This window comes from Ovis aries, chromosome 25 (genome assembly GCF_016772045.2).
Source record: "Ovis aries strain OAR_USU_Benz2616 breed Rambouillet chromosome 25, ARS-UI_Ramb_v3.0, whole genome shotgun sequence".
Taxonomy (NCBI): Eukaryota; Metazoa; Chordata; class Mammalia; order Artiodactyla; family Bovidae; genus Ovis; species Ovis aries.
The window spans coordinates 41652500-41679482 of record NC_056078.1 but is presented as its reverse complement, the minus strand read 5'-3'; the positions used below and the strand labels follow the sequence as shown (position 1 = coordinate 41679482).

Genomic DNA, 26983 nt, shown 5'->3' with positions numbered 1-26983 from the left:
TCCCCTCTGTCTACTGGCTCCTTTTTGGATGTTAAGTACCAGAGAGTGTGGAGAAGGCAATGGCACCCCACTCCAGCACTCTTGCCTGGAAAATCCCACGGACGGAGGAGCCTGGCAGGCTGCAGTTCATGGGGTCGCTGAGGGTTGGACACGACTGAGCAACATCACTTCCACTTTCCACTTTCACACACTGGAGAAGGAAATGGCAACCCACTCCAGTGTTCTTGCCTGGAGAATCCCAGGGATGGGGGAGCCTGGTGGGCTGCCGACTGTGGGGCTGCACAGAGTCGGACACGACTGAAGTGACTTAGCAGCAGCAGCAGCAACCAGAGAGTCTGAGAATTCCTTTTCTCCAAATGTAGTCCTCCTTTAAAAAAACACAAACATTTTATTGAGGGCTGATTGACATACAAAAAGCAGTCTATATTTAACACATGCAACCGGAAGCATATAGAGGTCATTGTACACCCATGAAAACATCACCACAATCCCTGCCATCACCGCATCCGTCATCTCCAAAGCTCCTCCTGTCCTGCTTTATTATCGCGATGTGTGTGTATCTGATGAGCACAGTCCCATTTCTCTTGCCTTCCAACTGGCAGCTCCAGGTTATTTCTCATTGTTCTTGCATGTTCCTCTGTTCTTTTGGTGCAGGTCCAAAGGGCATGGAGAATGGTGGAGTCAGTGAAAGTAAGACTCCCTTCTTGGCTGGCCCCTGGGTCTTGGCAGGGCTCCATTTTTTGATTGGACCAGGAGATAAGGTGACATCATGGTCAAAGCTCCCGCTGAGCCACAATCCCATCGCCTTCAGTGGCATCTAATCCAGTTGAGCTCTTAGAGGCTCTCTCGGATCACTGGCTTTGAGGACACAGACTGCTGGGGTGGCTCTGCCTGCTAACAGGCCAGAGGCTGCACGGGGCTCAGGGCAGAGACCAAGCCGCCGGAAAGGGAAGGGCCCTTGTTGACTCACTTGCTGGGCCACCGAGTGCTTAGTAACAAACAGTAGACAAAGGGAGCAGCTCCGGCGACAAGCAGCTTAGGGGAGAGACAACGTCCCTGCTCCTTGTTGGAGAGTGTCCACAATGAAGGCCTAGACCAGGTCACGGAGACTTTTTGGATGCAGCCTTTGACACGGGACACAGGTACTTCTTGACGTCATTTACTTTTCTCCTATCAGTCTGCATCAAGGGAAGGGTAAACCCATGGGGAGTAAGGGGAGCTCAGCAGGGCTAGGCCTTGTGTTAAAAGCTCTTTGCGGTATTATTTGAAGTATAATTTGTTTCAGGTTACTGGTATGGACTCATTCAAAAACAAGCGAAGGTACATTTGTTTCTAACAAATAAAGAGTGGGCTCAATGGAGAATTTAGTTTAGAGTCAGACCAACCCTTGTTTGAATCACCACTTTGCTATTCAACATCTGTTCAAACTGAAACCAACGCTTTAACTTTGCTGAGACTCAGTTTCCTTACCTGTTAACTGGTGATAATAGTACACGCTTTGTTGCAATGGTGAAGATACCTGGGGTGATATATAGAAGGCAGGTGCTTGGAGGAGAAGAGTAACCCAATATATGGTAACTGCCCCTATCTCCGAGGAACGGGTGTTGCAGTTATTCCTTACAGAAGGTCAGTGGTTTTAGGTAAAGAGTCTCAAGTCATGTCTATGTAACATCCAGGAAACAATGAACAAAAGAAAAAAAAATGTCAGTAATTCATCTAATATAATATGCACGCTTAAAGGAAAGAAAAACACTCAGTTTTGAGTTTTTTGACACTTTAAACAAACTTTGTTGTTAAAGCAACAACTGAAATCAGAGATGAGTATCTCCTGGCTAAATTCCACAATTTGCTATAGGCTATTAGCTGAAACTAAGCTATGACCTTCTCAATTTAAGAAGCACTTACTCATGTCTCCTGGGTGCTATGCTAGGTTCTAGGGTATTGGGAATACCTCTTTCTGCTCGGAAGATCTTCCAGGTGAGTGGAGGAACCAGCAAGGTTACCTGCACAATAGCTTGTGGTGGTAGCAAGTGCTGAAGAGGCGAGGGCTCCTGGAAGAGGTGCTGACTGAGTACTGTTTGAATTCTAGGTGAGAACTAGCAAGAGATGGGAGGGCAGGAGCTGGGGAAAGGCATCTTAGGCAAAGTAGAGCTCACGTAAAGGCCTGTGCGTGCATGCTAAGTAGCTTCAGTTGTATCCAACTCTGTGTGACCCCACGGACTACATCCGCCAGGCTCCTCTGTCCACAGGATTCTCCAGGCAAGAATACTGGAGTGTGTTGCCACGACCTCTTCCACGGGATCCTCTCTACCCAGGGATCAAACCATCGTCTCTTACATCTCTTGCGTTGGCAGGCAAGTGCTTTATCACTAACGCCACCTGGGAAGCCTGAAGCTGATGTAAAAGTCCGTGGCAGGAATAAGTTAAGCACATTCTGGAAACAGCAAGCAGTTTGGAATAACTTGAGTAAAGTGTGAGTGTGGGCATCTGATAAGAGAGAAGGCTGCAGAGGTGAACAGGGCAGGTCATGAAAGGCCTTCTGTAGCTTGTCTTTCATTCAGAAGGTCCTACAGAAGTCGTCAGTGATTTTAATGGCAGGGATGTCATGACTGCATACAGATATTAGAAAGATTATTCTGGTAGTGATATGGGCATGGCAAGAGTGACCCTGGAATAATGATGGCTTCCCTTGTGGCTCAGCTGGTAAAGAATCCACCTGCAATGCGGGAGACCTGGGTTCCATTCCTCGGTTGGTAAGATCCCCTGGAGAAAGGAAAGGTTACCCGCTCCAGTATTCTAGCCTGGAGAAGTCCATGGACTGTATAGTCCATGGGGTTGTAAAGAGTCAGACACTACTGAGTGACTTTCAGCCCAACCTAAGGACACAAGAAAGGGGATGTTGAGAACCTCCAAGCAGGTGCTAACACTGTGAAAAAACCAATCATGCATATATATATACACACACATATATGTACATATATATAGAAATTCATTATAAATATCTTGATGTGAAGGATGTATGTTGCACAATTTACAAGCGATAAAATGCACAATACTCTTTACTGCTAATTCAGTATAGCCAAGGAATTCACAAGGAATGTATTCATTGATTTTTGCTGAACTCTTGTATCCTTTGTCAGCCTATGTTTGCAATTGGCCAACGTGTGTAGTTTCAACATTAACTGATATTTTTGTTTACATTGACAAGTAAAAAGAAAGTTAAGCAACAAAGGGGAATGTGTCGTTTCTACTCATTGTCAATGACGTGAAGGACTTTTGTGCTGAATTGGACAACCATTTTGAATTCTGGAAGACTATTTCCCCAAATTTTGTTCTATTGTCAATATAATAGCTACAGATATGACATACTTTTAGCTTTAATATGCATTGTTAATGTTTTTTATCACTTTCTTAAGTCTTGTTGACTGGAAAAAAAAAGCACAACCTAAAAGTTGAGACTTGTGTTTTATCTGAGGGCGTTATTTAGGACGGTCGCCTGGGAAGGCAGCCACTCAGATAGCTCTGGGGGACTATTCCAAAGAGGTAAGGGAGGAGCCAGGACACAGAGGAGTTTTTGCTGAAAAGGAAAAGAGAAACACCCACGTAATTGAGCATTGAAAGATTACTGCTAAACACAAAAGTCAGACATCTCAGGTTAATGATTTTGGTGCCTTTCTATGTATGTGAAGATGCAAGATTCTGGGCTCCTTGAAATTATTCCTTTGATTTGCATCTTAACTATCTAAAGTCAGTAGCCTGTTTTTCTCTATCTTGAATTCCCCTCTGTGGGGCCTATTGTCGGGGTGGCTGCATTGGTGGGCAACATTCATCGTTTACTGGGATTTATTTTTGTCAACAGTGTAGACAATCAACAAAACAACAAACCAAACTCTGATTTGCAGCCTTTGTTAATTTCTTTGGTGTAAATATCTCACTGTGGCCAATTCTAAGTTTCCAATGTTCTGTCTCTGGACAGAAAGTCGGAAGAGATATGTACTAGTACACCATCATGTGTAATTTCTATCATCTACGTGGAGGTGATTTAAATAAGCTCAAGAGCAGAGACTGCAGTATAGTATATAGTAAAATAATTAGGAATGGTGGGTTTGAGCATATTATTGATATAATTTATTTAATTGGAAGTTCCTATAACTTAATTTTTTGTAATAGCTATGTTTAACAACCAGCTTGCAAAATTTCTGGAGATTTAATAGCTGGCTCTCACTAGTCAGTAGGCACATTCTTCAGCACATCACAGGATCCAAGAAAGTTTTAAAAAGGAACTTGCCCGGTGGTCCAGTGGTTGAGAGTTTGCCTTTCAATGTAGGGGATGCAAGTTTGCTTCCTGGTCCGGAAGCTAAAGGAAATCAGTCCTGAATATTCATTGGAAGGACTGATGCTAAAGCTGAAACTCCAATACTTTGGCCACCTCATGCGAAGAACCGACTCATTGGAAAAGACCCTGATACTGGGAAAGACCGAAGGCAGGAGGCGATGGGGACAACAGAGGATGAGATGGTTGGATGGCATCACCGATGCAATGGACATGAGTTTGAGTAAACTCCTGGAGTTGGTGATGGACAGGGAGGCCTGGCGTGCTGCAGTCCATGGGATTGCAAAGAGTCAGACATGACTGAATGACTGAACTGAACTGGAAGCTAAGATCCCACATTGCTTCCTGGCCAAAAAAACCAAAATATAAAACAGAAGCAATATTTTAACAATTTCAATGAAGACTTTTAAAAGGATCTACATCAAAAAAAATCTTAAAAGAGAATTTTAAATTTTTTTTTAAAGGGAGTTTTAAAGAGGCACAATCCATGGGGAGGGAAATATGATTAGTAGGGATAGAAGGGGAGACAAAGACAGGAATTAAGAAGGATACCTGCTTCTCTCTATGGGCAAATACATCACTCATCAAAATAGGAAATACAGGAATGGATTCAGGGGTGCAAGTCAAGGCTGAACTCTTTGGAAAGACCAATATGGAAAGAGGACTATGGTTTAAATATAGAACAGAGAAGGATGGGGCACGTTTGCAGCCTTCAAGAAATGTCACTGGACTTCAGATGCCTAGAGACACGGAGCTCACTCCCCTGGTGCGATCCTCTTCTTTGGATTCCCTGCATCTAAACCCCCAGATCAGGCTCATCATCATTCAGGCTCATCATCATTCAGTGGAGTTTATTTGGCCGAGTGTTGTGCATTAATCCTTTTATTTTTTAATGGAATGTTCACTTTGCCCTGCTATAAAATGAATTAATGCTACTCTTGTTTTTAGCCTAAAAATGCCTGGAAAGCAATGTAAACCTCCCTGGAAAGACTCTGGGACCATCCATCACTCACGCTGCCTCTCTGTCAGTCTTGCTTATTGAAGTTAAGGTTATGGAGGAAGGAGAGGGCTGGCTTAGAAGGGCCTGCCAACCCAAGAAAGTGCTGCTGGTGGGCCAGGAAGTGTGGGCAGGGCACACAGCCTGTATGGGAATATGAATGAAAACAGCCCTGTTGACCACTTTTCCCCTTCTCAACCCTCCTATTCTCTGGCCCTGGTGGTCACTCACCCTGCCCCCCATTATCCTTTCTTGCAAGTCTCTTTTACCCATAGCTTTTGTGTTCAGAAGCCTACCTTTTGTGTTCACAGAAGCCTAATTGACATTGATCACCTGGTCCTGTTTATGGCCTCATCTTATCCTCTGATAAGTCCTTCACCAGATTCTTCTCTTTGATTTGAGAGAGTAGTTACCCAAGTCACCCAGAACATTGACAAGCCCTAGTTGGGGGTCTCTTTGGTTACTTAACACAGCAATCATGCCTCCACATTTTAGGTGACTGCAGCCATTGCCTGCTTGTCACTGGTTCTTCCAAACAAGCTAATGGAACAAGCAGGGCTCCGCAGCTTGTAATGTGCTGTGAACCACCCAGTGATCTTCAGTGATTTTGTTACAATGCAGATTCTGGCTCAGGAGACTAGAGGAGGGCCTGAGTCTATTTATAACAAGCTCCCCGCTGATGCTAATATTGTTAATCTGAGAGACCATGCTTTGAGCTGCAAGGAATGGGGTGCACAGCTTAGGCCGATGGCACCTGTAAGCCCCATTGATAGAGCTACGTCTGTTCTCAAGTGTTAATTCTGTGGGTTTGTCCGTACTTTATCCCTTGCCATCAGTGTTTACTCACCGTTAATACTATAAATAGCTACCATTTCTTGAGGCAATACAGACACAATAACCAATATCACACAGCTTCCCAGGTGGCATCAGTGGTGAAGAACCCACCTGCCAGTGAAGGAAGCGTAAGAGATGTGAGTTCAGTCCCTGGGTCAGGAAGATCCCCTGGAGGAGAGCATGGCAACCTACTCCAGTATTATTGCCTAGAGAATCCCATGGACAGAGGAGCCTGGAGGTTACAGTCCATAGGGTCACAAAGAGTCAGACATGACTGAAGCGACTTAGCATGCATGCACGCACAGAGAAAATTAACTGCCCAAGGTAGACAACGGTCAATCCAACTCTGACTTTTGAACCTGCCCTCTCAGCCACTGTGGTTTGCTAATCCTGTTTCCCTTCTGAGTTTTTTGGCCCTGAAGTTAGTGTCTTTAGTTGCTCTCCTCCCAAAACTCTTCTTCCTGAGACTGGCTAACTCTCCTTCCCCAGACTTGGTTTTCGTTTTATTCTTGGTCACAGGCAGCTGTATAGCTAATTGCCCTTATTTTTTTTTTGCCTCGGTTGTAGAACTTCTGCTTATATTTCCTTGAGTTTTAATGGTTATAATAGCCCAACGTTATTGGAAATAGAGTGGTAGTGAAGAAAAGTGAATAGGTAGTGAAAGGAAGCAGAAAGGAGAGTTATGGAATGTTGGAAAAGTACCAGTTCATGGTGGGTTGGTGTCATTCAAGGCGAAGATTTTGAGACCGAGCCATCAGAACTTACTCTTCCATAAGTTGTTGTTGTTCAGTCGCTAAGTTTTGTCCGACTCTTTGTGACTCCACAAACAGAAGCACCCCAGGCTTCCCTGTCCTTTGCTATTTCCCCGAGTTTCCTCAAATTCACGTCCATTGAGTCAATGATGCTATCCAACCTTCGCATCCTCTGTCGCCCTCTTCTCTTCCTGTCCTCAATCTTTCTTAGCATCAAGATCTATTCCAGTGAGTTGTCTCTTCGCATCAGGTGGCCAGGCATTGGAGCTTCAGCTGCAGCATCAGTCCTTCCAGTGAATATTCAGGGTTGATTTCCTTTAGGATTGGCTGGCTTGATCTCCTTGCAGTCCAAGGGACTCTCAAGAGTTAAGGACTGTGTCTTTTCCAACTGTTATTTTTTAGAAAACTTTTGGCCACGCTGCGTGGCATGTAGGATCTTAGTTCCCAAACCAGGGATTGAACCCATGCCCCTGCGCTGGTAGCACAAAGTCTCAACCACTGGACCATCCGGGAATCCCTCTGGCTGTTACGGTATGTTCTGGATGGATAAATTTAGCTGAAGGATGTATCTTTACCCCCAAAAGAATATTTAAAACAAAGTATTCATTTTGCAGAGTTTGTGACAGGGTCAGCCTCCTCTCAGCTTAAGTTGCTACTGCTAAGTCACTTCAGTCGTGTCCGACTCTGTGTGACCCCATAGACGGCAGCCCACCAGGCTCCCCTGTCCCTGGGATTCTCCAGGCAAGAACACTGGACTGGGTTGCCATTTCCTTCTCCACTGCATGAAAGTGAAAAGTGAAAGTGAAGTTGCTCGGTAGTGTCTGACTCCTAGCGACCCCATGGACTGCAGCCTACCAGGCTCCTCCGTCCATGGGGTTTGCCAGGCAAGAGTACTGGAGTGGGTTGCCATTGCCTTCTCCCAGCTTAAGTTGGGAGCCCACGAAAGTCCCTGTTCTGCCTGAGTTCCGTCCATCAGAGGTTGATCTAGTTGTCATTTTGAGACAAGAGGGGACTAAGGTCTCTGTGAAGAGGGACCTTTCTAGACTTGTCTGGCTCCTGGACCCCTCTGGAGGCAGCAGACTCCATCTAGCTAGCTGGTATTCACAGATCCTTGCCCCCAGCACACTTAACCTCTCTCTGTTTCACATTTCCCCTCTCCCACGGAGGAATGCAGTCAGCTGAAGGAATCACTCTTTGTCTTCGGTTGTCAGGCAGAAGTGGTTGAGTTTAGATGTAAAGCCTCGTTCCTTTTTACGGACCAAAGTGAACATCTGGAGAACGAGGACCAGAAACCTGACTGGTTAATGCCCATTCCAAGAACTTTGTTGCAATACTTATTTTATTTTATATTTTAAATTTAATTGAGTTTTATTTTACTATTTTACTATTTTATTTTAATAGACTTTCCTTTTGGAGCACTCGGCATAATGTCCTTGAGGTCCGTCCGAGTTGCTTGCAAATATCAACAGACTGCGTTTCATTGCTGGACACTTTTCTGTGGTGTGGCCATACCACAATTTGTTTAACCATTCACCAGATGAAGGGCATTATGGTTGCTGATAGCTTTTATTTTTTCTCTGCATCTCCAGTAGCATTTAGTATTATCACTTTTTCCTCTACTAACAGGTAGATAGTGATATTTTGTTATAGTCTTAATTTTCCTTCCTCTTGTGGCTAATGATGTTGACCTAGTGATTTTTCCACGTGCTTATTCACTGTGTCTATATCTACTTCTTAAAGTGTCTCTTCTTGTCTGTTGCCCATTAAACTGGCCGATTCATGTCAATGTATGGCAAAACCAATACAGTATTGTAAAGTAAAATAAATAAATAAATAAAACTGAAAAAAAAATAGACTTTATTTTCTAGAGAAATTTTAGGTTCACATAAAACTGAGCAGAAGATAGAGATTTTCCATACATGTTCTGCCCTGACTCATGCAAGAAGTGAAAGTTTCTCATAGTGTCCAACTCTTCGAGACCCCATGGACTATACAGTCGATGGAATTCTCCAGGCCAGAATACTGGAGTGGTTAGCCTTTCCCTTCTCCAGGGGATCTTCCCAACCCAGGGATAGAACGCAGGTCTCCTGCATTGCAGGTGGATTCTTTACCAGTTGAGCCTCCAGGGAACCCACTCATGCACAGGCTTCCCCATTATCAGCATTCCCCGCCAAAGTGGTAGATTTGTAACAACCAATGAATATTCCTTGACTTATCATCACCCGAAGTCCATAGTATGCCTTAGGAGTCACTTGGTGTTACACATTCCATAGACTTGAACAGATGTGAAATGACATGTATCCACCGTTACAATGTCATATGGAACAGTTTCACTGCCCTAAACATCATCCTTGTTCCACCTATTCATCCCACCCTCCTCCCCAGTCCTCGGCAACCACTGATGGTTTTACTGTCTCCATTGTTTTGCCTTCTCCAGAATGTCGTATAATTGGAATGACACTGCGTGTAACCTCTTCAGATTTTTTTCCCACTTAGTTAAGCAATATGCATTTGTTTGTTCCATGTATTTTCATGGTTTGATAGCTCACTTCTCCTTAGCCCTGAATAATACTCCAGTGTCTGGAAGTATCACGGTTTATTTATCTACTCACCTACTGAAGGACATCTTGGTTGCTTCCAGGTTTTAGCAATAATAAATTGAGCTATTATAAATATTCATGTGCTGGTTTTTATATTGATGTAAGTTTTCAACTCCTTGGATAAATACTTGCTGGGTCAAATAGTAAGAGTAGGTTTCGTTTTGTAAGAAATCCCCAAACTGTCTTTCGAAGTGGCTGTAGCGTTTTGCATTCCCATCAGCAATGAATGAGAGTTTCTGTTCCTCCACGTCTTTGTCACTGTTTGGTGCTGTTAGTCTTCTGGATATTGGCCATTCTAATATCATTCTGAATGCTCCCTTGTGAAGTACATACATATTAAGGATGGTCATGTCTTCTCGGAATATTAACTCCTTTATTATAATACTATGTAATTCCTGGTATGGTAATTTCAAGAGCTCTGTCTTACCTGAGCGTGGTTCTATCATTTGCTTTATTTCTTTAGACTGATTTTTTTCTTGCTCTTATATATGACTTGTGATTTTTTGTTGCAACCCAGACATGATGTATTGAGTAATAGAAACTGAGATACATAGGCTATTAGCGTGAGCACTTACATTAATCTGGCCAGGATTTACATTGTTTTCACTATTTGGTGTAGCCATAGGTGTCTAAGGCTTCAACCTATTATCTTTGCTTTTGTTTCCCCGGTTGTTTTGGGGGTTCTCTAAAGATGACTTCCTAAATACAAGCCTTTTGCCGTCACCTTCTGTTTTTGTACAGGAGTCCTGTTGAAGTGGTGAAGTGTGGTAGTGGTAGTCGCTCAGTCATATCTGACTCTTTGTGACCACGTAGACTGTGGCCTGCCAGGCTCCTCTTGTCCATGGAATTTTCCAAGCAAGTATACCGGAGTGGGTTGCCACTTCCTACTCCAAGGTATCTTCTTGACCCGGGGATGGAACCCACATCTCCTGTGCCTCCCGCATTGGCAGGCAGATTCTTTACCGCTAGTTCCGGCCTGGAAGCCCCGGTGGTGAAACGCAGAAGACAAGTCATGTTGTATAATCCCATGATTAGGTCTCAGCCTCTTAGTAACTTTGTTGCTTCATTGGGCTGTGCCCTTCACACGCTCTTCTTAGCTTCCTTCTCCTCGATGGTGGGACATGCAGGCTGGAGGCGCTGGGTTTGGGTATTTCCCTTCCCTAATTTTGGTTAGACTCTGGTAAAAAGCAGTTTTCCTTAAGGAGGAGATCAGAATGCTTTTGGCTTCTTTTTAAATGGTTATATTTTTCCTTCTCCTGCTGGAAAGCATAAGAGGATTTTCTCATATTATCCATGAGAATCTGGTGGGACTCCTGGAGGTAAAATTCACAAAATGTGGGGTTCCTCTAAGATGGGGCTCTTCAGAATTTTTAACTGTCAAGATAGCTAGGCTACCGTAAGCCTATGCAGCTTGTCAATTATAGTCTGTTTTCCTTCCTGGTACTGATTCCAGCCACTTTTTTTTCTTATTGTGAGAAAGGGAGTGATGACTTCCAAGCTCGTCACATGCTGGAGCAGAAACTGGAAGACTGCCTGTTGCATATTTTAGGACTTAATTCATGTAAACGCCATACCAAACCTTCATTTTTTAGAAAATGTAGTCCAATATATCACTCGTCTTTCATGGATTTTGAATTTTTTATCTTGTGTAAGAAAGAAGATTTTCACCATTTCATTTATAAATTCAGTGTTATTATATCCTAAATCTCTCCCTTTCTTCCCCTCTTTTCTCTTTCCTATATAAATATATGATATTTAGTACTTGAATTAATTTTAAATATTGTGTGTGATATGAAGTAGGAATCTGAATTTATTTTTACCAAATGAACAATTATTGTCCTAATATTATTAATTAGCCACTGAATAGTCAGTTCATTGGACTATAAAGAAAGCTGAGCACAGAAGAATTGATGCTTTTGAACTGTGGTGTTGGAAAAGACTCTTGAGAGTCCCTTGGACTCCAAGGAGATCCAACCAGTCCATCCTAAAGGAGATCAGTCCTAGGTGTTCATTGGAAGGACTGAGGCTGAAGCTGAAACTCCAATATTTTGGCCACCTGATGCAAAGAGCTGACTCGTTGGAAAAGACTCGGATGCTGGGAGGGATTGGGGGCAGGAGGAGAAGGGGACGACCGAGGATGAGATGGTTGGATGGCATCACCGACTCAATGGACATGAGTCTGAGTGAACTCCGGAAGTGGGTGATGGACAGGGAGGCCTGGTGTGCTGCGGTTCATGGGGTCGCAAAGAGTCGGACACGACTGAGCGACTGAACTGAGTCAGTTCATTAGTCAGTGTGTCTTTCCTCATTGATTGAAATGAGTAAATTTTCTTATTCAGCTTGGTTTATCTTTGTTTTATATTTTGTTAGTCTGTTCATATGTGAATACCACACTCTTTTATTCAAAGGGGTTTTATAATACAACTATTCCCTGTTTTCACACTGAGTAAAAAGTCTCTGCAGCTCCTTTATTTGCACTTTCAGCTTCACCAGGGAGCCTAGCATTGTGGAGAACGAACCAGGTTTGAAGCCGCTAAATCAGCCACTGTGAACTTACAGGATACTATACCTGCAATATTTTAGCTTTAAAGAAAAGTCTTTATATGTTGCCAAGGATTTTTCTTTAATTGTGGAGTTTTCCCTTGATGACATCTGCGTTTGATCTTTGGTCTCTCCATTGCCCTTATTATCCTTCTCATCTTCATTTAGATTTTCTTTGAACAAAAAACAATCAATTGTTCCAGCTAGATAACTTTCTTTTATTTTTACACTGTCTCTAATTGTGTGCAACCATGTTAATGCCCTTGACTCAGTAGCTCAAGGGATGTCCTATGTTCTTTAATTTTTAAAAATGCTTTAGAATTCCATGCTTTTTTTTTTATTGTTAAAACTTGTCTTCTCTTACACTTGCCAGAATAAATATGTCACAGCATGGTTCTGTGACACTTTCAAACTACTTTGCATGCTTAATGTTTGGCATTCAACATTTGGCTAACGTTGCACAAAGATCAGAGAAATCTCTGAGACGGAATACTTCTGAAGCAGAGTAAAAGAGCGCATGAGTGAAGACGAGGTACAGGAAATGAGAGGGGATAGGAGTTCCGTAGCCTATCAGCTTGCTGAATTCAGTTCTTTCACTTAATGTCGTTTGTTATTACTTGGCTGTATGAAATATCTCTAGGAAAAAGACTAGTGAAATGTTTTTCATTCTTATTTCCATATTATATTGACTTTATTTCCCCAATTTACCAATCATGTTATTTTTATAATAGAGACGTGTTTGTTGATTGGCGTTTATTAGAAGAAATATGTTCATGTTATTGTTCATGTTCAATATTTTTATTATATTATCTTAACAAATTTCTAAGAAAAATGTTATTGTCTCTTCCTATGACTGTCGATTTCTAAATTTCTCTTCACAATTCTGTCAATTTTTCCTTTTTAGATTTTCTGGTTGTATTTTTGGTACATTTAAGTTCATGATTGGTATTTTTTTAAGGATTTTCTTGGTCATAAGTTTGACAAAAATTTGAGTTCTGTCCTTTATTAATATTGCTATGCTATTAATAGCTTTATTCTGGTTGGTGGTTCCATGGAAGTACTATACTTGATTCTATCTTTTCCACTTTTCTATTTTAGATAGCTTCCTTTAAACAACTTTATCAGCGTTTCCTTTCTCCTCTAATCTGATAAACTCAGTTTTTAGAAAAGCTTCTTTTTGATATTAAAGATATATGAAGTACAAAAATCATAAGTGCTCATCTTGATGAATTTTCACAACCTGAGCGTACTTGAGTAACCAGCACCCAGATCAGTAAATGAAGTGTTACCAGAACCCTTTCTTGTGCCTCTTCCAACATTATCCCTATCCCAGGTAACCTCTATCCTGACCTCTCATGGTTTTTTGTTATCCTGAATGAACTCTGACAGATGTATTCTTCATTAATTTACCATTTTATTTGGAAAAACTCCAAATGCCTTTCATGGCCTTAGCATTCCTCTAGGACATGACCTCTGCTTATCTCCTCAACCTCATCTTGTTCCATTCTACTTCTCCTTCATTGTACATTAGCCAAATTAGCCTTCTGTACACAAAAGACAACAAGCGTGACTGATTGCTATTCTTTGAAAAGCCTGCTTACAAGTTTAGCCCTTGGCTGGTTTCTGGGAATTTAGTTTTCAGGAAAGTCTCCACCACTCTAACTGATAACTGACCTCCCCTTACCCCTCTTGTAAAATAGCTATAGATTGACTCAGATAATGTGCTCTTGCGCATGGCTTATTTTGCTCACCATTCTATTTATAGGTGCATTTAGTTGTAGTTTGTTAGTCTCTTTGCTGTTGAGTATTTTATTATGTGGTGTATACACTAAGATTCATCTATCCTATTGCTTATAGGCATTTGAGTAATTCCCAGTTTGCTGGTACTATGAATACTGTTGCTATGTCCATTCACCGCATGCCTTTTGGACGTGTGTATATGAAGAGTAGAGATTCACCACATGCCTTTCGGACATGTATATATGAAGAGTAGAGATTCACCACATGCCTTTTGGACGTGTATATATGAAGAGTAGAAATTTGACTTCATGGATATGTTTAGCTTTTGTGGATACTGCCAATAGTGTTTTTAAATTGTTGTACTAATTTATGGGGCTTCCCTGGTGGCTCAGTGGTAAAAAACCTGCCTGCCAATACGGGAGATGTGGGTTAAGTCCCTGAATTGGGAAGATCCCCTGGAGAAAGAAATAGCAACCCACTCCAGTATTCTTGCCTGGGAAACCCCATGGACAGCGGAGCCTGACCAGAGGGCTACAGTCCATGGGGTTGTAAAGAGTCAGACATGACTTAGCAGCTGAGCACTCAGCACTAATTTGTCTCTGCCAGTGAAGTATGAGGGTCCTAGTTCCTCTATATCTTCACCAACCCTTGCTACTTTATGTCTCTTTCATTTAATTTTTCTGACACTTGTATTGCGGTATCTCGTTGTGATTCTAATTGTAATTCTCAGACGATTGATAAAGTCGAGCATTTTTTAATATGTTTATTGGCCGTTTTTGTGTATCCCCTTTTGTGATCTGCTTGCTCAAGTTTTGTCCATTTTTTTTTTTCCTATTTGGTCTGTTTTTTTAAAAACTGATTTGTGATAGTTTTGAAAATACATTCTGGATAAAATTCCTTTTTTTAATATATGTATTCTAGATATCATCTCCCCCTCTGAATTATCATTTTACTCTTTAATGGTGTTTTTTTGCTAAACAGAGTAAATGTACCAGCCTTTTAGTAGGTACATTTAATCTTTTTACATATATTGATTTCTGATATATTATTGATGTACTTGCTCCTATTTTGTGTTTTATTTATTTATCATTATTTATCCTGTTTTTTCCTTTTTCTGCTTTCTGTTGGATTGATAAACTTTTTTGTATTTTTAAAATAATCCTCTGCTATTTGAAAACTATTGATTGGATTCCTATTTTTGAGATGAGTATCCTAAAGTTTTTTTTTTAGCTTTATATGCTACTGTTAAGATAATTTCTAGGGCGAGTATAATTGCTTTATAAATGATCTATCTTTATATCTGATATCATAGATGTTGTCTTTGATGTTCTATAGTGTTGCTGCGATGTATCTAGGTGTGATTTTATTTTGATTTATCCATTTGTGTCTAAGGACTCATATTTCTTAAACTCTGGACAACCTTCAGCAGTTTGTTTATTTCTTCAAACAGTCCTCCTCTCTTCTCCTTCCGTTCTCTTCTGGAACTGAACACTGGAAAAATGCTGGAGCTTCCAATTGTACCACATACTCTGCAGCTACTGCGATCTTCCAGAAGTATGAATTCTATTATGTCGATCATATTTGCAACTCTCTGTGCTGGGCATTTTCCTAACCACCCTCTGGACTTTCTAGCTCTTCAATTACTTACACAGTCAATTTTTTTGTATTAACTTTTTTCCTTTTGAACAACCTAATTTTTTGTTATCCTGGATGATCTCTGACAGATGTACTCCTCATTAATCTACCATTTTATTTGGAAAAACTCCAAATGCCTTCCCATGGCCTGAATACTCCCCTACGATGTGACCTCTGTTGACCTCCTCAGTCTCATCTTGTGTCACTCTGCTGCTGCTGCTGCATCGCTTCAGTCGTGTCCGACCCTGTGCAACCCCGACCCTGTGCAACCCCGTCCCTGTGCGACCCCATAGACGGCAGCCCGCCAGGCTCCCCCTAGCTCTGCTTTATTGCACACTAGCCAGATTAGCCTCATGTACTCAAAAGACAACAAGCACGGCTGATTGCTATTCTTTGAAAAGCCTGCTTATAAGTGTAGCCCTTGACTGATGTCTGGGAATTTAGTTTTCAGGAAAGTCTCCACCACCCTAACTGATCAGAGTGGTTTTCTGTGCTTAGATGGTGCAAACAATATGATTGGTGCTGAGTACTTTCCTTCAGGGACTTGGAATTTTGGTACATACTATGCAGAAGGTGCATATGGGATCATTCCCCTGGAAAAGCCTTGGGTAATGAGCTTCCGTGGTTAACAATATTTCACTTATGTCATTACAACTCATTGTTGGCGAGCACATCCTTTCTAACAACTGGAAAAGGACTCTGTAAATTTTGTGCCTTTTTTCCCCCAGGGTTTGCCTTATGTACCTTTTGTTTTCACTGATTTTGCTTTGTATTCTTTCTCTGCATTAAATAATAACATGGTGAGGACTATATACAGAGTCTTTGAATCCTCCTACTGAATCATGGAACCTAGGGGTGGTCTTGGAAGTACCACCCACACACATCTTAGAGATCTGTGAAGGAATAAGATATTGCATAGTATTTTAAAGTCCATTTTAAAAATCTCTTGTATTATTTCCAAAATTTCACAAAGACATTTCCAAGCACTCTTAATTTCAAGGTTAGAAGTCATAGAGATAATAGACTGACTATAAAAGCAAATAAATTCCTAAATTTCACAAAGACAAATGCTTTAATATACATTTTTACCTTTAAGAGCATCTTTGGCTATGTATTTTTAATAGATACACAGACAGTGTAAAGCAGTCTTAGTGAATTAGTTATTCACTATAGTGAATCAGTTATTACAGGACTGGACGTACCTAACTTCCTTTTGCAAACACTGTTGTCATTTTGGGGTGAAACAAACATGCTTCTCTATGGCAAACCTTCAAACAACTGTGATTTAATTTCCAAGCATACATAGTTTCAAGGTTAGAAGTCACAGAGATAATAGACTAACTATAAAATCAAATAAACAAGTACTTATTCAGAACTTCCCTTTTAATAAGCTGTAGCGTAAATATAAATTTAACTTAAATTTTGCAGTACCTCATAGGTAAATCACTAATCTCCTCCCTTATCTTTCTAACCTCGAGATTTCAAACTCTGGGTCAACAATTTGTTTATTTGAAGTCTTTCATTAAGCACCATTAACATTATCATGATTTCAGCAGAAATTTCTAGTAAGGTTGTATTAGGATATTATAACCCCCTCCTCAACAGATCCAATTCATTGCTGCCATAAGGTTTTACGTCAGCAATTCTCCTCTGCCATCTTTTCAAGGCCAGCTTCTTTATTGTTGTTCAGACCTCAGTTTGAATATTACCTCCTTAGAGAAATGTCTCTCTGAAAAAGCTAGCTGTCTACTCTCGTTCACGTTTTTATCTTTGCAGAACACTTACCAACCTCTGTTTTTATAGTTTGTTGTTTCTTTGGTCATTTATTTAATTTTTCTTCCTCACTAGAACATAAACTTCATGAAGAAAGGAATCTGCCGTATTCCCAGTGCCTTTCTTATAACTGGCGTGTAATCAATGTTCATGGACCGAATGAATGAAACAATAATGCTAGATTTAAAATTCTCCTGATATTTTAATAGCTTTTGATTCAAACATAACGTGCTGTAAGCACACCCATGTAACCACCATCCTGATCAGCAGAGGACATTTATGGCACTTCAGGATTCCCCCTTCCTTTGTTTTCCTTTGATCCTCTCCCTAAAAATAACCACAATTTTGACTTCTAACACTTAGATTACTTTGTGAACTTTATGTAAATAGAATCTTGTATGGTTTTCCACTCAGATTATCTCCTTTAAATATATCTATGATACTTATCCATGTTGTTGTACGCTATGATGCTAAGTTGCTTCAGTCGTGTCCGACTCTTTGCGACCCCATGGACTGTAGCCCATCAGGCTCCTCTGTCCATGGGATTCTCCAGCAGGAACACTGGAGTGGGCTGCCATTTCCCTCTCCATGTTGTATGGTATAGAAATAGTTTATTTTCTTTGCTGCCTAGTATTTTATTGTTAGAGGTGACATTTGACCCACTGTATAGTTGATGGCTAACTGTATTGTTTCCATTTGGGGGTTGTTATAAATAGGGCTGCCATGGACATGCTTGTATATGCGGTTTGGTACACACATATATTTCAGATAAGTATCAGAAGGTCGTAGCACATGTATTTATTTAGTAGATCATTAAAATAAATATTCTAATGTGTTTGCACCAGTTTCCAGTAAATCAACATTCTCACCAATTCTGGGAATTATTTTTAATTTTTGCCATTCTCAAGTCCTTATTGTACCATTAGCTCTTTGATGTCTTCAAATATATTTTAAAACTGTTACCCAGTATTTTCAGTTATTTTGGTGGGGGGTTGGTTTTATATCGGATAGTCCTTTAATCTTCCTTCTATAATCCATCAGTTCTTATTTTTTGATGCTTTTTGGAGAAAGTTACAGACATTATATCTAAACACTTCAACATGCATATCATTAACTAGGCTTCAATGACCTGATTTAAATGTAATTTTTTTTTTTCATGTACCAACTGTGAGAATTTGAGCATGTTACTTCAGTTCTCTGAGCTTTGGATTCCTAATAGGAAAAAATGTTGATATTAATAACTACCTTATAGGGGGTTGTTAGGTGGGTTAAATGAAATTATAAATGCATGAACATATATGTATAGGGCTTCCCAGGTGGTTCAATGGTAAAGAATCTGTCTGCCAACGCAAGAGATGCAGGAGACATGGGTTTGATCCCTGGGTTGGGAAGATCCCCCAGAGAAGGAAATGGCAACCCACTCCAGTATTTTTGCCTGGAAAATCTCATAGACAGTAGAGCCTGGCAGGCTGCCGTCCATGGGGTTGCAAAGAGTTAGACACAACTGACCACACCCCCACATACATGTATGCAGTTACTTATTGATAAATGTTTATGTGTGCACGGCTATTTATAATTCTTGCTACAGGGTTGATATGTGTAGCCATTATTATCGTTATTGTTAATCTGTGGCCTGGAGGACAAGAGTAATTTATTGTCACTGACCCTCTTTCCTGCTCACCTACATCGAGCTCTCAACCAGGAGGGCCGTGCTGACAGGGAGCTGCTGAGGGCAGAGGAACAGTGTTAACACAACTATTTACGTATCATAGCATGATCTGTCCTCCTTTCTCTGGAATATGTAACCATGACTATTAAAGGCACTGCATTTCTGTGGACAGAAATTCTAGTCCTGAGCTTTCCTCTTCTACTCAGGAAGCTGATTATGAGAGAGAGTCCACCGAAGACAAATTTTCTTTCATATGCTGTGAAACTGTCATAGAATGTAAACAATTTCCAAACAAATAGAAGAAGGCACTTTCCAAAAAAAGTGCCGCAGTGCCGTAAGGGCTGAGTTCAAACATGGCCTGACTGTGGTACATGGGGTCTTCTTTTTCTCTTTGCTTTTGCTTTGCATGGCAGTGAATGTGCCCTGAGAAGCATAGGCCTGTTAGGACAAGGCTGGTCTGTTGGAGCATTCTCAGCCACCTGCAGGAAATTAAAAAACTGTGGAGAAGTGGTTGACAAAATAGATACAGGCGATAGATAAGAAAGCTTTATAAAGATAGTATAGTGTTTTAATGGTGTGACTTGGATGATAAAGCACTTAATTAGAGTCAGAATGTGCCAGTGAGGAATCCGACCGATGCAATTAAACACCATGAAAAAGTGTTCACGTCCAGTTTTAAGAGGTTGTGTTGTAGAATAGACAAGCCCCAAAGCTCATAGTTCAGCCAGTCATTCTGCGAAACCTCGACACATGTTCTGTCCATAACTCATACATAAATTAAATATTTAGACCTAGTAGCCTTCACTGGGGAAGTAAAAAAACGTTTGGAAAGACAAAGACAGAGCATTAATATTTGTAATATTGTGTTAGGGATAAGTCTTGTAATCATGAAGAAATATATTTATATATTTAAGATATTTGAAATATCTAAGAAAATAGGATGTATAAGAGAACACTCAACAACCTTGGTTTAATATGAAATTTTACGAATGCGACTAGTTAAGTTTATGTATGGTGTTTATGTGTGGAAATTTAAGGGAGACACAATTCAAAAATAGTTAACTGTTCTTTGATGATTAGAATTTGAAATTATAAACACAATATCAACTGCATCAGCAGCAAAAAATTATGAAATGTTTAAGAAAACTTGTTTTATTTGGTATTCTACCTACATTCATTCCATTTATAGGATATATATACATATATATATAAGACTTGGACTGATAGGTTTATAAATTTACTTTGGCCTAATTAAAAGTACTAAAGTTTAAAATGCAGTTCAAATGGTCAAAGGAATTTAATTAACTAATTTTGAACAGAGTTAATTTTTTAGGAGTATTTAATATGTTAATCTGCCTTCCCCGGTAGCTCAGTTGGTTAAGGATCCGCCTGCAGTGCAGGAGACCCAGATCGATTCCTGGGTAGGGAAGATTCCCTGCAGGAGGGTGTGGCAGCCCATGCCAGTGTTCTTGCCTGGAGAGTCCCCATGGACAGAGGAGCCTGGCGGGCTACAGTCATGGGATCACGAAGATCTGGACACGCCTGGAGGACTGAGCACAGCACGCAGAATGTTAGTCACAGGCATATGGTTGCTTTATGATGGTTGCATATGGTTGCAACCTGGCTAGGCTATATTACCCAGTTACTCAATCAAATGCTAATCCGGGTGTTGCTGTGAAAGCGTTTTGTAGATGTGGTACCCTAATCCATCCTGTGCTTGTTTACCCAGTTTTGAAATATGTAATTGGAATAGGTATACACAGAAACTGGCCAAATACCAACACTTAAATCTTCTCAGATTTAAGTATTTAATACTTCTCACAGTAAGTATTTAAAACTGGCATCCTCTGAGTACAGATTGCATTATCACTGGTCCTGAGGCTGTATAAAAGGGTAACAGAGAGTCCAAAAGACACACAGGACCAAAGAGCAGAGGCAACACAAGCTGCGTTAATAATGTTGAACTATGTTTTTGACATTTCACTTTGATTCTTCAGATTCTGTCAAGAAGAGAGTCTGCTCAGAATGAAAGCCCCTTCACATTTCTTGAACAAACTGCTCCTTTTACAGTGAAAGATCAAGCCTTGGGCTCAGAGAATTTGGAAGGCAATATTATCTAGCAAGCATTCAATGACATAAAAAGTTAGTTATAATTACCTTCTATGTCCAATAATACTAATTTTTCACTTCTTCTAAGTACATTATACATTTTCTTTCTAAAATGGGGCTTCCATGATGGCTCAGACGGTATAAGAATCTGCCTGCAATGCAGGAAATAGGATTCAATTCCTGGGTTGGAAAGATTTCCTGGAGAACAAAAAGTGTTACTTGTTTAGTCATGTCCGACTCTTTGTGACCCAATGGGCTGTAGCCCACCAGGCTCCTCTGTCCATGGAATTCTCCAGGCAGGACTACTGGAGTGGGTTGCCATGCCCTTCTCCATCTTCCTGACCCAGGGATAGAACCCGGGTCTCCTGCGTTACAGGCAGATTCTTTACCATCTGAGCCACCAGGGAAGGGAGTATAAAACAAACATTATGGAGTTAAAAAACGAAAACAAAGACAAAACACTGGTCTCACGAGGACGGATAACGTGGGAATGTGGCAAATACTGGGGAAATGGTATGTAGAAGTGGAAGATGGGTGTAACACTACTTTAAAATGCTCTGAAAGTTTTTCTGGACACGGATATCCATTCTCTTGTCTAGAAATGCAAGACTCGACCTCGGAGTACTGAGAAAGGTAGGCTGTCTGCTAGTTGGCTTTTTCCATTAGTTTGTTCTGATTCTCACAGCCATCTTGTAAGGAAGGAAGCATCATCTTCCTTTCATGGATAAGGGGAACAAGATTTTGAGAATCAACTTATTCATGGTCATGCTGCATGGGAGCTGCAGCCAGTATGTAGATCAGGGGGGAGGCCAGGGTCTGTGTATAAAATGTTGCTTGAGGTCAGGTTAGCTCACTGTGGGAGACTTCTGGAAGATAAGAACCCTGATCTTTACCTCTTTAAACAGAGCCCAGATGAAGCAGAATCTGTCTTTTCCTCCTGGAGGGGACGATGGCATTTGCCTTCTGCAAAGTTTTGCTCAGATTTCGGCCTGAGTGCAGGTAGATAGTTTTTAATAAGCCTTCAAAGGGAGAGGAATGAAGGGAGACACATGGAACAACAGCAGGAGAGAAACAAGGATCATTCTGAACGCTTTGATTTCTTGGGAGTCCCACATCCTTCTCTGGTCCCTCCCTGGGGTGTCATTTTGGGGACACTGAGATATTTTAGGCTTTTGCGAAGGTTGAAAATGGGAAGTTTATAGTGCCTCAATCCTGGCAGACAGATGGAAACAATTAACACCATAGCTTAAAAATCTCATAGTTGGAAGCTGCTCAGCAGCCCTGATGCTTAAAATTCCTCTCTGGGTGGTTGGAGCCGAGATGAAAAGAGAAAGGAAATAAGATGGGTTCAGCACTTTTTGCATACAGAGCACTTTGGTATAATCTCCCCAACAGTTGCCTGAGGGAGCTGCCATGATTAACCCTGTTACCCAGATGACAAAACTTAGGCTCAGAGGAGCTACACATGTGCTCTGTGCCCAGGCTTACGTAGCACAATATTCTGGCTGGGCGTTCAACCTCCCCAAACACAAGTCTATTTTTACCCAACAGATAGAAAGCATTGCATGAAAAAACCTATAGTAGGCTGAATAATGCCTCCCTCCACCCATAGTCCCCAAAAGATATCTGCATCCTGGTCTGTGGAACCTGTGAATATTACCTTACAAGGCACAAAGACTCTGCAGATGTGATGAAGTTAGAGGGTGTTGAGACGGGGAGGTTCTTCTGGATTATCCAGGTGGACCCTAATCCCATATGTCCTTTTAGGAGTCAAGCAAAGGGAAATTCAAATGAGACAGAAGAGGAGATGGTGAGGTGTCTACAGAGACAGAGACTGGGGTGATGTGGCCACAAGCCAAAGGATGCTGGCAGCCACGGACCCTGGAAGCGACAAGCAGCAGATTCTCCCTTAGAGCCTCCAGGAGGAGTGTGGCCCTGCCACACTGGTATTAGCCCCGTGAAGCTGGTTTCTCTGAGACAATAATTTCTACAGACCATCAAGTTTGTAGTAACTTATCGTTACAGCCACAGGAAACTCTTAGAGGATCTGAGATAGAACCATAAGGGACAGCATTTCAGGGACAATGAGAAGGAGACAGAATGCTGAGAAAGGTGGGGGGACCAGGGATCTGAAGTAACAAGGAGCGTTTCCCGGAGGGTGTATTCCCCCACTGGCTTGTCCCCGTGAGACCAGAGGCTGTGCGTTGTCCCCACTGGACAGCTCTCCTCTGCGGCCCTCACTTCCACATTTATGCCCTCTGTTCCTAGGCTGTAGTTTTTGAAACTCTAGGCACCTTGGTCCAAGTTCTGTCCCGATAGAGGGGTGTCTTCTAGGGCATCGCAGAGGGTTAGGAATGATACTAGCTACACATGGTTCAAGACCAGAGATCATCATTGGTGCCTTGGCAGAGGGGGAGGGAGGGGAGGGAAATGAGGGCAGAATATTGGAATGTGATTAAAATCCCATAGCTCAGAAGCCATTACACAGTCAGTCAATAGATGATTAAGATTAGGAGAGATCCTCAGTTCTTTAGAAGCCAGCACTTTATAAACACTGTAAAATATCATGGCAACAAATTAACAAGGCACACCCTCAGGGAGCTGCCTTGATCCGCCAGCTGGCACTCGGTGACTGTCACTCAGCAGCTGTCTAGGTGACTCAGACATGGTTCTTCCCAAGGGGCTGGGAGGCAGATGTGAGCCTTGCCCTTGAGAAAAGCCATCTCTGCGTACAGAACTGGTGAGGGCTTCAAGAAGATAAGGTGTTAGACTCTCGTCCCCAGGCACTGTCACGCCTCCGTTCTCAACAGCTTGGGTCACATCTCTGCTGCAAGCTATTAAATAAATATTGATAATTTTGAACCGTGGTGTTGGAAAAGACTTTTGAGAGTCCCTTGGACAGCAAGGATATCAGACCAGTCCATCCTAAAGGAAATCAGCCCTGAATATTCATTGGAAGGACTGATGCTAAAGCAGAAGCTCCAATACTTTGGCCACCTGATGCAAAGAGCTACTCACTGGAAAAGACCCTGATGCTGGGAAAGATTGAGGGCAGGAGGAGAAGGGGACAACAGGGAATGAGATGGTTGGATGGCACCGCTGATTCGATGGACACGAGTTTGAGCAAGTTCAGAGAGATGGTGAGGACAGGGATGCTTGGAGTGCTGCAGTCTACGGGGTCACAAAGAACTGGACACGACTTAGTGACTGAACAACAGATGATCCCACACCAAAGGCATGTTGTAGAGCATCCCCTTGTCTATTTGTTCTGTCTAGCCTTCTCTCTGTGGAATAATTTTATCTGTTTACCTATTCATTGTCTGCTTCCTGCCGCCACCTCGTCCTCCCCAGGATATAAGCCTCACGAGGGTAGGATGTTCCATCGGACCTACTAGTCTATTTGACGCCAGGGCTTACAATACATAAATATTTGTTAAGTAAAGGGATGGCTGAGGCAAGGGTGTGGGAACAACATCACAGATGAAGCTCAGGGCTGCCGCCACCCATGGCTCATGTGAGAGGGCAGAAAAGCAAAGTCACAGATGGCGCTTCTGTGCCAAGCTAGACCCAGTGTGAGGCTGCTGGAAGGTGGCAGGAGGGAACTTATGGAAGGGAGCCCTAGGAAACTTCTGAACGGGCAACGGGGTTTCAGGTGGAAAAAGAGACTTTTAGGTTATTACATGACCGCAGAAGTCTTCAGAGAATAGAGTCGAGACAGAGGACTCAGGCAGTGGAGGTGAGATTTAGCAAGCTGCTTGAGAGATGAGGGTGCAGCCATGGAGCTCCCCGCTAAGGGCATGCCCACTGGCCAGACACTTTCTCCAAGCATCCTCACTGACAGGGGGACTGGGCTTCTCTGTCTGGCTGGATCCCTCCATCCTTTTACAGTGAACAGTCCCCTTTTTAGTCCATGATACAGCCGTGCATGGACTCGCCCACCAGACCATTTAGAAAAGTCTGGAGAGAAGCCCAGAGGCGTCTCAGCAAGCTGGCGAAAGGCTGACGGTGACTGTTTCCATAGCCCATTTGCCGTTTAGTTGAGTTACTTTCCTGAATTAATTTTGCAAGTCTCTACTCTTTGTTCTGTGTGGTCGCTGAAGTCTCCACTCAATTAATTTAGAAGGTACCTAATGACTGGACAAGGATTTCTCTAAGGGCTCGTAACCAACAGTTCTCCCAGTCTTCACTGGAGGGCTCTGTTTGATGTGAGAACGCTCCCTCAACACTCAGTCAGGCAGAGGACACTCCGCCTTAGCTGTCACTTTAGATTTGCTCAGGGTCTCATGGTCAGCCAGAGGTGAGTGTTTAGGGCCTTTTCATGTCTTACAACCTTGGCCATGTACACAGCCCTATCTACACACGTGACCTTTAGCCTCTAAGGATATTTTGCAGCTTTTCAAAGATAAATAAGTTCACCTCATTTCCCAGTTTTAGAATTTTTTTTTTTTTTTTTTTTGTGGCACTGCAGGGCATGCAGAATCTTAGTTCCCTGATCAGGGATGGAACCCACACCCCGTACGGTGAAAGCATGGATTCTTAGCCATTGAAATGTCAGAGAAGTCCTCCCAGTTTCTTCAAGATTTTTTTTTTTTTTAGCTTATGTTTGCCCAACTGTTATTGCTACCTCCAGCAGGTGCAACGGCAAACCATTGTTGTCGACTGCTTTTGAGAAATGTCCCCTGGGAAAAGTCTGCATGCAGGGGGCAAACTCTGAACTGGGTCAGGTAAGAGCAAACATCGGGAGAGGGGTTTTCCAAAGAACAGCCAGACAGGCCAGATAATGATAATGCTCTGATTATGGGACTTTGAGAGAGCTTACAACTATGCTTTGACCTTCACGGTGTCTACGAGGCTGCTTGTTTCTTCACTGCTTTTATGGAGGAGAGGGATTGTGGAGGTTTTTAACTTTGCCATTCCATTACCCCATTTTCTCCTTTCTTTTCCTCCCTTCCTCTCTGCCTTCTTTTTTTCCTTCTTTTTTACATAATTTATTTGCTGAAGAACCCAGGTAGTTTGACTGACAGAGCTTCCCAAGTATGGATTTTGTGATGGCATATCCTCTGTGTAGCTCAATATATTCTTTACCCTCTAAAGCTCATAAGATGGCAGTCAGATGCAGAGACCTGATCTGACTCAGGTTTAATCCCTTCGTAAGACTGTAACTGGTGCTGTGTTCCTTCTGTGGGAGACACAATATATGCATTTTTAGGGCAAATCTACCATGTGAACAAATTTACTTTCAGATAGGACGGTAAGCACGTTTCCATCCATGAAATTCTCCAGGCCAGAATACTGGAGTGGGTAGCCTTTCCCTTCTCCAGGGGATCTTCCCAACCCAGGGAGCTAACCCAGGTCTCCCGCATTGCAGGTAGATTCTTTACCAGCTGAGCCACCAGGGAAGTCCAAGAATACCGGAGTGGGTAGCCCATCCCTTCTCCACTGGATTTTCCTGACCCAGGAATCGAACTGGGGTCTCCTGCATTGCAAGTGGATTCTTTACCAATTGAGCTATCAGTGAAGCTCCAAAATTAAAATAGGAGCAGAAATCTCATTCAACGATACCTAAACCCTCTTAGCTGGCTATTGGGACAAGAAAACTTCAATGTGTTGGTTTGTTTAATATAGAAGTTTTAGGATCTAAGAACATCTATAACTATAATAACTTTTATAATATTTCCATACAGTGTATTAATTCCCTATGAATATTCGGTGGGTGCTGCCCAGTAATAATCCTTAAAGTTAATACTTATGTATATAGTGCCTATTTGTGCTAGGCACTATCCTACCCCTGTTTAATTTCTTTTTAATGTATTTATTTTTATTTTGGCTGTACTGGGTCTTTGTTACAGCACACAGGCCTCTTGTAGTTGCAGCGTGAGCTTAGTTGCTCTGTGGCGTATGGGATCATAGTTCCCTGGCCAGGGATTGAACCCACATCCCCTACACTGGAAGGCAGATTCTCAACCATTGGACAATCAGGAAAGTCCCTATCCTACCCTC

General features: G+C 41.9%; 1 protein-coding gene across 4 annotated transcripts in view; it reads left to right on the top strand.

Moving 5' to 3' along the window:
* The first annotated feature begins 824 nt into the window (after nucleotides 1–824).
* The window catches only part of FRMPD2 (FERM and PDZ domain containing 2), a 97418-nt gene continuing 71259 nt past the window's right edge, over nucleotides 825–26983 (top strand). For all 4 annotated transcript variants that reach the window (XM_042240818.2, XM_015104497.4, XM_042240820.2 and 1 more), the window contains exon 1: nucleotides 825–1142. In XM_042240818.2, the coding sequence (XP_042096752.1) occupies nucleotides 1118–1142 (25 nt within the window). In that variant the 5' untranslated portion in view covers nucleotides 825–1117. The remainder of the gene's footprint in view (nucleotides 1143–26983) is intronic.